A 15,025-nucleotide genomic window follows, 5' to 3' on the forward strand; every position below is an offset into this window, starting at 1 on the left:
CGCTTATTTTTCCTCACAGGCCCACTAAGAGTAAACAGAGGAAGCAGCATAGTCAGAGAAAGTCATGACAGCCATTGACTGAGAACATAAATAATCTTCTAAAACGTCATTACCCGAGCACCGGAGGAGGAAAGACTTCAAAGCAGCGAGAACAGTGTGGCAAATTATTTCTGGTGGTAAAGCACGGAAACCCAAAGAACACAATGAATGTAGCACCAGAGCTATCAGCATGCTGTGCGTATATGTGAACAACAGCACATAGTATGCAGACAGCTGTTTTGGCTACAGTGGGAGGGTGGGCCTGGTGATTGTGGTCCAATGAATGGATCATTGAGGCACACGGAAAAAGTGACCAGCAGGAAATGAGAGGAAAGCCGAGCAGTCTGGGATGCAAAGAACTGCCTCGGTTTCTAAGAATGGAGTTCTTGTGTTCTCTTGTAGAATTATACACAACACAGTAACGCATTATTGCCCACATGTCATTCGTGGTTTTACTAAACAGCATAAATATGTTGCTGACACTGAATATGAAATTATAAATGTTGACTCTAACCAACACTTGCAAAATGTCCTTTAATCTGCTCACAATTACGGCTTGTGTCAAGCAAAAGCAAAAGGTTTTTTTTCTGAATGTATTATAAATGTCGGAAGATGATTGCATCAGGAAAAAAAGAGCATCTAGTGCAAAATCTGTGCCAAATCAAAACATGCGGATCCATCAGCCGTGACAACCCACTGGAAGAAAGGGGCAGCCCGGAGCACTTTTAGGAATTATGAACTAAAGAAGTCAGATTTTGTGTTAATAGCAAGCAGTGGCCATTCTCCAACTGGAAGTTTTACTTCATTTCTTCTGTAAAATTACAATTTAGAGACTAGTCTCCACTTATTACCACCAGCAAACGCTTGTGTGTATCGCTGCCATTATTTCAGTCTGTAAACATGATAGGTCAGAAAGTTTTTATTGAATTCTGATATAAAAAAAATTTTTTTTAAAAAAAAAAAAAGGCGTGTAAAGTGGACTCATGTTAACAATCTATTAAAATCTGGCTTCTATCCACTGAAGTCTTCAAGGTCCTTTAATATCATGTCACATTTGACCTGTGACCTCTCCTTCCAGGTCAATCGATTGAACTGAATGTCAAAGTGATAATAAAACTATATAGACCTGTTGCCATTACTATCATTGTTTATACTGACACCATAGGGGCATATAGGGGATGATATATGGGGATTCTAAATATCACTTACTTTGGACCTTTGACCTCTTCTTCAAGGTCAAATAATATCAAACTTTCATAAAATGTCTCATCTTTCAAGCTACACTTAAAAGCATTTATTGAACGATTCTGGTATATGGGGACTCTAAACATCACATTATAGTTTGCATCTAAATATATCACATTTGACCTCTGACCTCACTCTCACATTTCACATCTGCCTTTCTTTCAGGTTGACTTGTATCTTTAAAGAAAGAGAATGAGTTGCCTAGTTAAAAATACACTGCAGTATAATATTGCATTATAAAATAAAGTTATTTGTCCAGTTAATTACAAATCATACCATCGCCTACTCCTTCAGAAGGTTTCTGTAATCAAAGTAAACATCTTCATGCATCCCTTCTCTGATTTTTAACTGGACTACAAAGTTTTCAAAGTACATTTAAAAATGATTAATAATAATTATTAAAATTATTTAAAAATATTCCTGGATGGAGTAGAGCTTGAATTAGCTCCAGAATTTAAATATATTGGGGTCATTCTAGACCCAACATTATCCTTCAAGAGTCACATAAATAAAGTGTCCCAGGTACTTAAATTTAATAATCGAAATTGTAATCATATATGTAATAATTTAAATATGAATGTTGCAAAAACTTATTTTTACTCAATGATCATCTCTCATATGGACTATTGTTTGACGTCCTGGTCACTTGCTTGTCCAACAACACTTAAAACTATTGAAAACATTTATAAAAGAAGTTTAAAACTACTTGACAAAAAAACAACTTCCCACCACCACTGCCATGTGTTAAAAAACATAAATTACTGAACTTCAATAACTTAGTGAAACTTAAAAGAGTGTGTTTAATATATAAAGTCTTACACTAGCTTGCTCCACCACCACTAAAGCAGTTCATTAGGCATAAAGAAAGCTCAGACAGGACCACTCGAGCTTCAACCCGAGGAGACTTGTTTATACCCCACAGACGGACAGCATTTGGGCAGAACGTCCTCTCTGTCCAGGGTGGCCATCAGTGGAACAGTCTTCCTCAAGCCATTAGAGAATGCTCGACATTCAACTTGTTTAAGGCAAAGGTTAAAAACTGGTTATGGACAAATCAAGCGTGTGATCATGTATAAGTTGTATAGTTTTAATGTTTTATTTGGGAACAGAATGGTGTGTATGTGTGAGTTTGGTGATGGAGTTTTTATTATGAATGAATTATGCATTTTTTATGAATTATTATGTCTATTTTTTTATGGACAACAGATGGAAATTAAATGGCTATAATCTGGTATGTTTACATTCATGTAATTTTTTTTTACATTTATGTTCATTAACATGCACTGTCCTAAATAAATAACATAAAAAGAACAAAGAAAACCAAACAAAAATTTACAAAATATGAAATGATTTCCCTGAAAGTAAAACCTGCTCAGAGAGTGAGCTGCTGTGACGGAGGTTTGTGCTCTCTGACTGCTTCTTGTTAAGAAATACTTAATCTTCATCCATTATCTCCACTTGTTTTTAAAAAAAAAAAAAAACATCTGCAGATAAACGGTTTTCTTTTGCAACACCAGGAAGGACAGGAACGCTCGTCAGAAATGTGACTTATCGGATAATCGAGCAGCAGCAGAAATAGTCTTCAGAAGGGAAGTGATGGGGCAGAAATTGAATCAAATAGCAATGTTAACATTTATTAAAATGCTCTACATTACTTTTACAGTTTATTTCACCAGAAATTAACAATGTGAAAACTAGATACATGTATGAATTTTAATATACACTTTTTAATGCCTTCCCAACATGAGGTTCCACCCAGCAAATATCTTACATTTCCAACTAATCAGCAGCCCAGGAGCCAGAGGCAAATTAAAGTAGGTTAATAAAAAAATGGCATATGCCTCACTCACAGAAATCAATAGAGGCTGACAGCTGGACAGGCTTCTATTGATTCAACATAGTCAGGCATGAACAATAACTATGACAACCAGGGAAGACACCGATATGATGTTTGATACACACTGACCCACTAGTCCTGTATTTTTCTCTTCATCTGTCTCGCAGTGAAAGTATTTTGTGTTTGGGAGCTCTTGCAATGAAAGGCAGCTCTGAGCGCACACGAGGCAACACATGTTCCACCAGACAGGAAGAAAAGGGTCTGCACATGTTGACATAGATGCTCTAGGAAAATACACACACACACATACACGCACACTCACACAGCATGGGGGTGTACAACAGCGGCAGGCTTTAAAGTCCGCGTGCAGCCAGGTGGGAAATTCCCTGGTGGCAGTCCCAACATACCAAAGGCGCCAAGTTATTGCTGCTCGGCGCATCCTAGTGTCGGTCAGGTGGGGCTTTACTGTCGGCTTTCTTGTGTGTGTCTGTGCATTTTTCTGCGTGACAGACAAGAAGTCAGGAGCTCTGACATAAATGGATGCTGTCACGACTCCATGGCCCTTCCCTTTGAGTTTCTCACAGCCCGATAGAGGACAAAGGTGTGTGTGTGTGTGTGTGTGTAGGGGCAAAAACACAATTAAAAAGAACAGCTGTTAGGCTGTGTGTTTGATCCCTACATGGGATCTGAGACAGGCTCCAGGCATTCGCGTCACCGATTACACAGCAGATTATAGTCACACTAAAAGAGATCACACACTTTGTGTACTGTAGCTGTTCCCAGAGGGACACAGCAAAATATCTAAACATTAGTTACTCTGTCATGCTAACAGGCTTCTTAACAATAACAAACTGTCAAACCCCCGGCTCGTGCTAATGCGACCCCTCCGGACCTGCTGCAGCCATGATAAAGTCATTTGATCTGACACAGAGTGTGAAGATTTTCAGCGCTTTCACAACAAACCTTTTGAAGTTTTGGGTGTGTGAGATAACAAGTGAGTGTACGGTATGTACTATGTGTTTGCATCAGGCACTCGATAACATTGTGGAGGTGAAGATCTGCTGCAGGATTTGGGGGATCTGCTTGGTGTCCATGGCGACAAAGGACCTCCCTGCTGGAAGGGTCTTTTGGAGTCTGAAACAAAAGAACACGAAGAGAGAATGAAGATAGAGGTCAAAGAAAGGAACTGAACTTTAGCACTGGAATTGTTTCCCAAAATTAAAAGAGACTACTTGTATTTGCTGTGTGAGCTGGCACTACATATTCCCATTAAAAGAATACAGTGTATGAGTGTGTGTGGATGAAAGAGATGCCTTTCACTCGGTGGAGCTCAGCAACAAGACAACAGAGCCACCTCCAATGCCTTTGAATCATTTGTATAAACCCATTTACTCTAATGAGCCTCTGCCTTTGTTCTTTCATTCAACCGTGTCCCTATGCATTTCTCCTCTCAGGACATACACACACATGGGCAGTCAACAGGGATATAAAATTAGCATTCCCAAAGTGTTGCTCAAGAAGGAAAATTATATAACTCTAAGGGCATCCATAACCAATTCCAGGGCTTCCAGGGCATGACAAGATATTATTTTAATTTCTATCTTCAAATTCTGACAGCCTGCCCTTAAAGAGTAGTTGACTTCTTGTCTCTTTCTATCTTTGCTTTTTTTTCTGCTCTTCATGAGCAAAGTATAGAACAGGTTTATTATCTTCTGAAGCTCCTGTAGCTAAAGACTGCATTAAGCCAGGCAGTTCTTCAACGAGTTTAAAGCTTCAAGGCCTGCAAGCCTCAACAGAGAGGATGTATGTCTGGTAAGGAGCTACAGTAGAAGCCTGCAGTAGAATGGCAATGAGGATGAGGAGGAGCAGGTTAACGAGTACACTTGTTGCACTTTCATCTGGCCTGGAAACTTGATCTGAGACAGGACAGTAAGGACAGGCAGCAGATGGGGATGCTGATGTTTTAATACAGCCCAAAAGGAGCTACTTTAACATTCTGGAACTGAAATTGAAGATTTAAAACCTTAACTAAATAAAAGTTGGTCAATCTCTTCTTCAGGGTTATCTCCTCATTCATCTCTGGGACTGCTTTCAGTGATAACCGCAGCACTGAAAGCACTGGAGGGCTCTTTCTGTCTCCTGGCCCTTCTGTCTCTAATATGCCACTAGATTCCCTCTGGTGTGTCAAAACAGTAACCCTGCACTTTGCTTTCAATCAGAGGGAGTGGACAAATTTTCAGCAACATGAATCTCTGGGAAACTAGGGATGGGAATTGAGAACCGTTTCTAGCAGTTCTATTCCTAGTATTTCTATTTGTTAGTCTGCTTGCTTATCAGTTCCACTCGCACCTGCACTACAATCAGCTGATTTCAGATTGTGTGGCTGAGGAGGAAAATAGAGCCACAGTCTACAGCGTGGATAAGGACTTTTATTTTTATTGCACAAAAGCATGAGGGCGCAATGGTAAAGTGCAAACTGCATCCAGGACAGAAACAACCACATTATGCTGCTAACACAACTTAGGGTCTTTGCAAGGATCTGCACAGACACCATGCTAACCCTTAGTTAGCCAAGAGCCTAGAGTGATGATATACATAAGTAAATACCGACCTCAGCCCTCAAAGTGGAGCCAATGAGATCATTATTAACAATAGTTCCAGATTTCAAAGCAGGTCAGTCTGATTCAGAAGTTGATGTTTTCACTCACTGTGTAAATTTGAGGCCCATTTTTAAATTGCAACGACACAGGTGCAAGCAGACATAAGCAATCAGAAAAATAAAAGCAGTGTTGGAAGCAATACAGAGGTGCATGAGAAGATGACCTTGAAGAGCAAACTAACTAAATGCAACTGTTTGGAGCCCCAGAACTTAAGAATTGTCTCATGATGAGTTCTTTGCATCTTCATGTTCCTTCATCTACTCCTCTTTTCTTTCCATCTCTTTTGCACTTTGCTCGCTCTTAGTTAACTCCACCCAAGTTATCATCATCTTCACCTCCTTACCTTTCAGCCTGATCGCCAAGGGAGCCAATGAAAATGGCAAAGGCATTGACCTGTGGGTCAGAGGTCAAGACTTGGGCAAAGCGCTCGGGCCGAATGCCGTAGCGCTCCAGATTAGCGTCGCTCAGCACCACCACAAAGTGCTCATCTGCTTCTTCTCTCGCCAGCTCCTTGATGCTGGCCTCCGTCCCCTCCAGAGTGTAGTCACCACTCATGCAGAACTGAGAGTGGGCATGCATGACCTGAAGTGCAAGGAAAAGGCTGATTAATAAAGAGCAAGCCACAGATTTTATTTATCTTCATACTTGCAGCCCCAAATGACATCGTTTGGAGATGTTCATCAGTTTGTGTGGCTACTTTGACTTAATGTACAATTTCATGTGAACACAGATGTTAAAGAGAAAGAAATGCATGCAAAACACTTTTTTCAGTCCAATTGGGTGAGCAAAACAAAGCATGAGTATACCTTCAGGACTTTAAGTCTCTGCTTGTTATTCTTGGGGATTTTGTCTGCCGTGACCAGTTCAATGTCGTAGCCATCGCCCGAGTGGCCCACTATGTCATACTGTGTAGAGAAAAGAGTTAAAAGACACAAAAGACACATTGTTACAACATTTAAGTAAAGACTGTAGTGATTTGACTTGTTACTTAACTTGTAATGTAACAGTCTCCCCGACAGAGGTGTGAAGGTGCAGAAAGGTCACGTTGTAAATGCGAACATTGCAAGATGTTAACAGTGTCAGAGGTTTACATGTCTCCACCAGACCATCCATCATAACTGACTTACATAAGGCAGCTCACACTCAGCCTGACACTGTGAGCCCCCAGGCAGCTATTTGAAGACCCAGGTATTATGTATATGAGCCACATCTAATAAGGGCAGTTATGACTGTGGTGGTCAAAGGTATGCGACTGTGTGTCTCATGCATCCATATCACTGTTGCTGGGTAAGAAGACCTTTTGGTGCTGTCAATTTTGTATTGTTTTTCCAGGGTTTATTTTGCTACATGACTCATAAAGTCTAACACATAGCTCTAAATCTAACCAGGTTCAATGTCACCAAAATTAAGGCCTTGTCAATCCACAGTGGGCTTCATCCACTTCAGGATTGTGAATGGGTGCCTAAAGAGTGTACTAAAAAAAGGCATCAAACTATAAAGTGACACGTTTGACTATCGATGGTGGATGATTGTAAGATGCAAACACGCATATAATGCGAAACTGCGGGCAGCACGGGCACATGGTGACAGTGTATATATCTTATGCGTTACCAGACGCTCTTTTATGTAAGGAGTGTTATTCAAAGACAGCAGTGAGACTGAAATGCCATGTGGAACACTGAAAAATGTGTATGCGAGTTTGTGTGATATGTGATCAGTATAAGGTTGGATTGAGTGTCACTAAGGGGCCAAGAAGTCTGTCTCTCTCCAAAACTTTTTTTTGTATGCACTCCCGTCTCCCCCTGTCTCTTTTCATGCTCCATCTCTGGACCGATTCCACTTCTCGTGGCTACAACGGACTCCTGATTTTCCATGAAAAGCGTCAACTGTATTACCAACTCCTACCCAATAAAGCACTGACAAATTAGATCACAGTGTGGCATGAGAAAGGCTTTAAAAGACACACTGCATGTTTTGATATACGAGGTTACCTGGGTGCAATTCAGGAATTATGGCAATAATGAATTTCACACCAGAAACAAAAGCTTGAATAGTTATTATTATTTCATGTACGACTACTTGATACTTAAGTTAAAATAAAGATTTACACTAATGCAGGAAAAAACTAATATATTGGACGATACTGCAATAGCATACTGAGCCATTTAAATTCACTACAGCTAGGACTCATGGAATACTACACTAAAAAACTGATGCGGTCAATTAATGGTCAGTCTAAGTATTTTATTCTTTACCTGAAAAATGACTCTAGACCTGTTTTTTAGGCTTATCTTAGCTGTCAAGGCGCATGTAAATGCTTTGAAATTCTCTTCCCCTCCACGATAATATGAGACAACACTGATTCATGCACTACACAACTAAGTATATAGGGTATGAAGTGTACTATATAAAAGTGTACTAACACAAAGGAAGCACAGTAATTGTTCATGTGAAGTAAACTCCATATACTGGACATGCAGCTGTTATCTATCACCTGAATTAGGAAAAGTCACATAGAATCTTCTGTATTGTGATGCGCGATGTAGCGTTTTCACCTTGAATTTGTGCTCATAGTTCTCAAGAGCTTCCATGACCATACAAACAGCTTCCATGGAGCGCTCCAGCCTGCCATCCACACCGTTGAAGCGGTACATGCTGCCCGACACGTCGGCCAACACCCGTAACCGCTTGGGCTTCTGCTGAGGGCTGCCCAGCTGTAAGCACACACACAAGTTACTAAATAAATAAATACATCAGCAACTACTGATTAAATCGAGCTAAAATCCCTACTTTAGATGGTGTAGTTACATAAAAATAATATTTTACACAAGGTCGGGATTTCAAAACTGGGTGCAATTATTTCAATGTAGCTCAGCTCAGACCAAAACTATGTAAGACTTGGAGCTAAATACGTTAGAAAAACACAGTATTTATATTATGGGCTAGTGTGTGTTGGCATGATTAGTGTGGGAACTACTTTTCTGCTGTGTGCATGCGCGCACAGATGACAGCACAAGACGTAACTAGAAACTGAGTGAGCTGGAGCAGAAACAGCAGGGTGTAATAATAATCTCGCACACACACACACCGCTGGAATGTACTGCCTGACAGATAAAGGTCAAAATTATGTGTGACTGTGGGAGTGAGCGTAGCAGTCTTTGGAGGTGTGGCAGATTCAAAAATAAGAAAGTTTCAAGAAAAAACAAACACCTCTGGTTCCAGCTCTCCCCTGCGTTTATATATAGCCTTCTCTCCAGTCAGTCCATCGATGATCTTGGTGTCATCCAGCTCTCCCAGAGCCTGGTTCTTTAACCACTGCCGCTCCTTCCCTTTAGCCTGAAAGCACATCCACCAAATTAGAATAAGTAAGCCAAATATGCCTGGGAGAGATGATTTTGTGTTGATGGAGGTTTTTAAAGATGACAGAGGAGCTCAAAGTTCACCAATACCAACAACTAGCACTCACACCCAGCAAACAAAAAGAGGCTAAGGCTACATTGAAAAGGTTACATTGAATCTGTGGCCCCATTTCTTGTGATGTTACAAGGAGAAAACCTGAAAGGAAGAGCGCCATCACTCCCTGTCCTGCCCTCATCTTTCCCTCAGCGGAAGGAGATCTTTAGGGAGAAGACGTCAAACAAAGAGGAAACCCGATGTGCCTCTCCCCGTTCTCTTTAGGTCACTCCTGCAGTTACTGGTGAGTCAGGATATTTGGTTTCGTGTCTTGAGATTTTCTTTACACGGCAAATGACGTGTGAGCACACAAAGAAACAAAGAATAGCCAGCAATAACAAGGTTGTTTGACTTCACATCATTGATAAGTAGTAACAGATGTAACAACTACTTTCACCTTTCTGTAGATAATCAGTTGTGCATTCGTGAATGCAGTGCACAGTAGAACAGCACAAACAAAGGTAACGGAACCAGATCCCTTTTTTCCTCACTATGACAAACGATTGAGATTGCACATTCTGACATAAATGGATGCACATTCTCTTCATTCATGACGCAACAACATTTCTCAAAGCAGGCACAAAAATTACCTATCCAGAAATACAACAGACTGAAGTTATTACTTCTGGTGCTTAAGTGCATCTCATTTAAAATACAAGGTGTCAGCTTCAATTTAACTATTCAGTTCAATTTTGTTCACATGGTGCCAATTCACAACAACAGTTGGCTCAAGGCGCTGTTTTTTTTTAACTATGTTGAACTGTAACTGAAAGAGGTGTTGTGTTAGTGCGGCACCTAAATGTCATATTAATGAAATGTCTTGACGCAAAAGCCAGGATACTCTTCCTCATCAATAACCTAAAATAAAAACACTTTGCGGTCAGCTCGGACTGATATCTTACTTTTAGAACTTCACAATGCGGGCTGAGGCGTTTGCATGTTCCAAGCCAGTCTATTGTTGAGAGGTAAATAGAGAGGGTTTTCCCTGAGGAAAACCCCAGCAGATGGAAACAATACACTATCAGTTTATTGAAAGCTTGCCATTTATAGTTGTGTGCGTGTGTATGACTCCTTTCAGTCCCTCTGTAGGAATGGCATAAAAATTAACATGACTTCATAGCGTCTTGCCTGCTGGGTTTTAGTGGGATCTCCATCATCTTTCCAGTGAAGAAGCCGCCCAAGGCAATAAGGACAAACGCAAATTACAACCAAACTCATGTTCAAAGCCCACCTGGATGGAAAACAAAATCACACACCCTCCACAGCACAACACATGCAAAAAAACACCTTCACACCTGGATAGAAGAATAATAGAGCGCAGTTCAGTGTCACTGCTCTGTAATCGTGGCTGCATGATTGCGCTCTTGTCAGATGCCCATGAACGCACACAAACAAGCACACCAGAGACGCTCGCACTAAGACGCCCAAACAAAGGGCGGAAAGTGGAAACCAAAATAATGAAACGTAGACAATACCACCACTCCCTGTGATCTTAGTCCGCATTCTCTTTAACAAATCAGAGTGCTCCTGGGGGACAGCGCCCCCTCTTTCCGTGTCCAGCACCACGTGCGAGGATGTATAAGGTCAACCAATTGTCATCTGCTGACTTTATGACCCCATGACTTTTTTCAGTGTCAAGCTGTACAATAGAAGCTACTGCAGCCTGAGTTGGTGGTGTTTAAATAAACTGATCTGACAAAGACGAGCCTGTCATTACAAGCAACCACTTAAACCAGCAAATTGGAAATCTTGGCTTTCAATATTTTACTCATTTTATAATATTGGGACTGAGCAATAAATAAAAAAAGCTGCTGCAGATGAACCTGGATGTTGCAAAAACACTGATACCCTCAAACAAGGAAACTTGTGTTAAACACAAACAGTGTGTGGTGTGACGCCAACCTGTAAACTGTCCAGGATGATGCGGAGTGACTGAACTTGTCTCCTCACGGCACTGGAGAAGCGCTCGTATGTAGCAGCATCGTATTCACTCATATCAATCTCCTTCAACCTGAGACAAAAAGTCAGACAAAAACAGAGGGGAGGGGGAGATGCATGGCATTAGCTATGACTAAACCTTTATTGTCCAAATTAACACCGTGTGCATCTTGAGGCAGTGAGATACAGAAAGAGTACAAACAGAGCCCTTTTTTCATTAGCCCAGGACACCTGAGAACAAACTGACAAAGGGTCAGTGTTTCTAAATATGAACCCATGTGCTCTCCAGAACACACCTGCGGGCATCAAGACACAGGTGCTCCTTTCTCCCCAAGTCATGCTTATCGGTGTAACGCCAGCGTGCAGGTACTTTAGTATTACTTATACACAAAGACACAGAATCTTCCTTAAGCGTGGTAAGGGTCCTGCATGCTGGTGTGTGTATGTGTGTGCAAAGTGGGTGAAATCCTCTGACACGCATTTGAAACTTTTGGTGACAACTAGACCGTCAACACCGCAGACATTCAGAGCAGTGACTTAAAAAAATAATGCAGGGATGAGAGTAAGCCTTATCTATCACAGGCTGCAACAAATCTGTGTGGATCGGTTGTGTGTGAGCAGATTCAGACAAAATACTGACACAGACTGCACAGGCATCGGCTATGCAATCAAAACAGATCATGCATTCACACATGCAAGCACGCACACACACACACACACACACACACACACACACACACACACACACACACACACACACACACACACACACAAACTCATAATCACCAACACTTGGATGGCAGTTTTAAAAAAATGTTAATTCAGGTAAGTCATGCAGTATAAAGACAAGAATTTGTAGTTTGAAAAGCTAATATTTTTAATTTGCATCCACTCAATTTGTTACTTCCTATTAGAAAAAAAAAGAAACTGCATCTCAGGCTTCATTAACGGAGGCTTCAAAAACAGTATATAAGTGTCAATAATGATATTTGTTTAATGAATGCAGTTTCATGATGCAAAGCATTTATAATTGATCTATGATCACTAATGTGACGACTGGGGCCTTGTAGTGAAAGGGTTGCTTATTGGAATATATTTTAATAAACGGGTTTGCTAAAGCCTAAACCTTATGACTAACCTTAATATATAATTTAATTTCTTTGAATTAATTCCATGAGCCTTCTTTGGTTTGTATTCTTCTGGAAAACAGTAAATAACGACAGAATTATTATTATGATTATTTATTTCTTTAAAACTAAATTGGATTGAATTAAAGGCCTTTATCACTCGTGCACATCTGATCTGAGACCAGTCTAAATTTGTTTGCAGAGTATCCCCTGTGCACATCCTCACTGTTTGTGAATGACCTTCCTACAACTTATATAAATAAATGATACTTCAAAGTTTTTACTACTCAGCTGTTAGGTGTACCACTCATCATATGATATCAGTGTCCTCTTGGACTCTTGGAGTAGAATCTATGTCAAATGAATCTAAAAGGAAATTAAATAAAGGTAAATGTGTAAACAAACTTGATCTGCATTAAGTAATATCTGACCTACACACACAGCCATTTTGTTTGTTTCTGTGTATTCTTACTGCGTCGCGTCAGTCCACAAAACAAGAGCAACGCCTTCCTCCACACATTCCTATGTGTGTGTATACGTGCATCAGTGTGAGGATGCATGCAATGGATGTGGCGAGCAGACACTCTGGCCAGCGGCCGGAGCTATTTCCTGCAAATTCCTGAACCTTGACTTATACGGGAGAGAGCAGCAGAGGGTTTTTACTAAATAAGGTGGAGCCAGCACACTGAAAACTCACACACAACAACCACAAAAACAAAGACTTAAGGTTGACACTCCCTGCTACTAAACAAGCTGTCCTCCACTCAAAAAACCTCCTTTTCCAAGGACAGAGACAGTTTTATTTTCCTATTTTTCATAGTGTTTTTTCACTCCTTTATTGTCATGCATTTAATTAGAGGAACCGAGCGGTTAAATAGGCCTTTGTGGTCGGCAGACTATTAACTGTCACATTATGTGAGCATTTCTTTGCAGTCATTGCAATGAAACTTTGAAATACAGTCCTCACTAAACAATAACAGCTTTGTTAACACCCATTAAATCTTGAAGCGGGACATCCATTTTTTGGATTTGGATGTGTTACTCTGGTATTTAGGAAACCTCATTCTTGTGTATTTACTTTGGATTTCCTTAAACATAACTACAATCGTGTTTCCAAGCTGAACCAGTGGGTGAAGTGTAAATTTAACAACAATGTGATTATTTGTAAACGAATCTCATTGAAACCACACTGGAAGACTTCAGGAACTGAGAGGGACAACTGCAACTCAAATGTTTTCCAGTTTTTCCAGCTTCCTTTCCTGCAGTTTTTGTTCATAATCCATCAAATGTTTTCAGTGTTTCCTGCAGCACAGGAAAAACTGTCTGCAGGCCAGACATGACATGCTGAGGTCTGATATCAGCGCTGATGTAATACATGCAGAATGTGATGTGGCTCTGTTTTGCGGAAATAAAACAAGAGGTCTCCAAAAAGGCGCCTGGATCTGTTGTTCATTTGTGGTGCATTTTCAAATATAAGTGTTAGTTATACCAGGTGCACTCAAACCCACCAATACCATTATGGATGCTGGCTTTTAACAGCAAGCTGGATACTCCTGCACCTATTTAGACCAAAGGATGCTTTTTCCATGATAACAAAGGGAAATTCAGATTTTGATTGGACCATCTTAAATAAACCTGCATTGCAAACCAGCATTTCTTCTTGTTTATATATAACTTTTGCTTTTCTTGCATTTGAGGAGGCAGATCCTAAGTGCACGTCCATAAACCCACTATGGAATTCAAATAAAAAGTAAGGATTGCAGCAAGAGTGAAATTGTAAAGAAGGGGATGACTGCAAAGAGGAAAAAATAAGGCCACAAAACACAGGATCGAAATTGGAGTTTTACTATTTCTGGTGTCTTTCACCACCACTGAAAACAAGCAGAAGATCTTTGTGTGTGTGTGTGTGTGTGTGTGTGTGTGTGTGTGTGTGTGTGTGTGTGTGTGTGTGTGTGTGTGTGTCACTTACTTAAAGGTTTCTGCAAAGATCTTAGTTTTACTGATGCTTAACTTAAAGCTAAGTAAACATATGACTTTGGACACACATTGGGAAGGAATAGGAAAAAGGCTGACAGTGTTGGCTTGTGGCATGGAAAAGAAAAATCAAGCAGCCCTTTATTTCTATGTCTGTGCTTACCTGTTAGAGTGACATGTGAGTGAATAGCAGAGCGTCAGCATGTAGCTACTAGACATTATCTGAGCTTAGTGATAGACAGGCTGAAGACAAGGCAGAGGAAAAAAATCTGAAAAACAAGGCTATTAAAATGGGTAAAGACAGAGGGAAGAGAAGAGGGGGAAAGAGAGAGAGAGGAGAATCTGAGAGGTTGTCCTCTTGGGGTGAAAGCAGGCAGTGTATGAGAAGGGCAATGCAGGAAAGAGGGAGGGGGAAGGGGGGACTGTTTGAAGCTAAAGTGAACAGAGACGCCCTTCATGGATGAGCTGGTGAAAGGGATGCCCTCGCAACCTAACCTCCTCTGAAGTGAATATAGGCTCAACACACACACACACACACACACACACACACACACACACACACACACACAGGTCGCCCAGTGGGATCTACCACTGTGCTTTACCATCCAGCTGGGACAGAGCACCCTGGAGTTGTTTGGAGCACCATACCTGGGGTGGCAGATGGCCCACACATGCGTATTGTTCACACACATCTGGTTCACATCACATTACATTATACACCTCAGACACTTCAGTTGTTTTTTTTTTGCAGC

General features: G+C 40.7%; 1 protein-coding gene across 1 annotated transcript in view; it reads right to left on the reverse strand.

The window, feature by feature from the left end:
- Positions 1–2,756: 2,756 nt before the first annotated feature.
- The window catches only part of vwa8 (von Willebrand factor A domain containing 8), an 80,280-nt gene continuing 68,011 nt past the window's right edge, over positions 2,757–15,025 (reverse strand). The window contains exons 40-45 of the mRNA XM_040006763.1: positions 11,137–11,245; positions 8,992–9,117; positions 8,337–8,495; positions 6,588–6,686; positions 6,125–6,363; positions 2,757–4,255 (exon numbers count right to left, since the gene is read on the reverse strand). Of these exons, the coding sequence (XP_039862697.1) occupies positions 4,147–4,255; positions 6,125–6,363; positions 6,588–6,686; positions 8,337–8,495; positions 8,992–9,117; positions 11,137–11,245 (841 nt within the window). The 3' untranslated portion in view covers positions 2,757–4,146. The remainder of the gene's footprint in view (positions 4,256–6,124; positions 6,364–6,587; positions 6,687–8,336; positions 8,496–8,991; positions 9,118–11,136; positions 11,246–15,025) is intronic.

Source organism: Simochromis diagramma, unplaced genomic scaffold (assembly GCF_900408965.1).
Source record: "Simochromis diagramma unplaced genomic scaffold, fSimDia1.1 OVJJ01000514.1, whole genome shotgun sequence".
In the NCBI taxonomy this organism is placed as follows: domain Eukaryota; kingdom Metazoa; phylum Chordata; class Actinopteri; order Cichliformes; family Cichlidae; genus Simochromis; species Simochromis diagramma.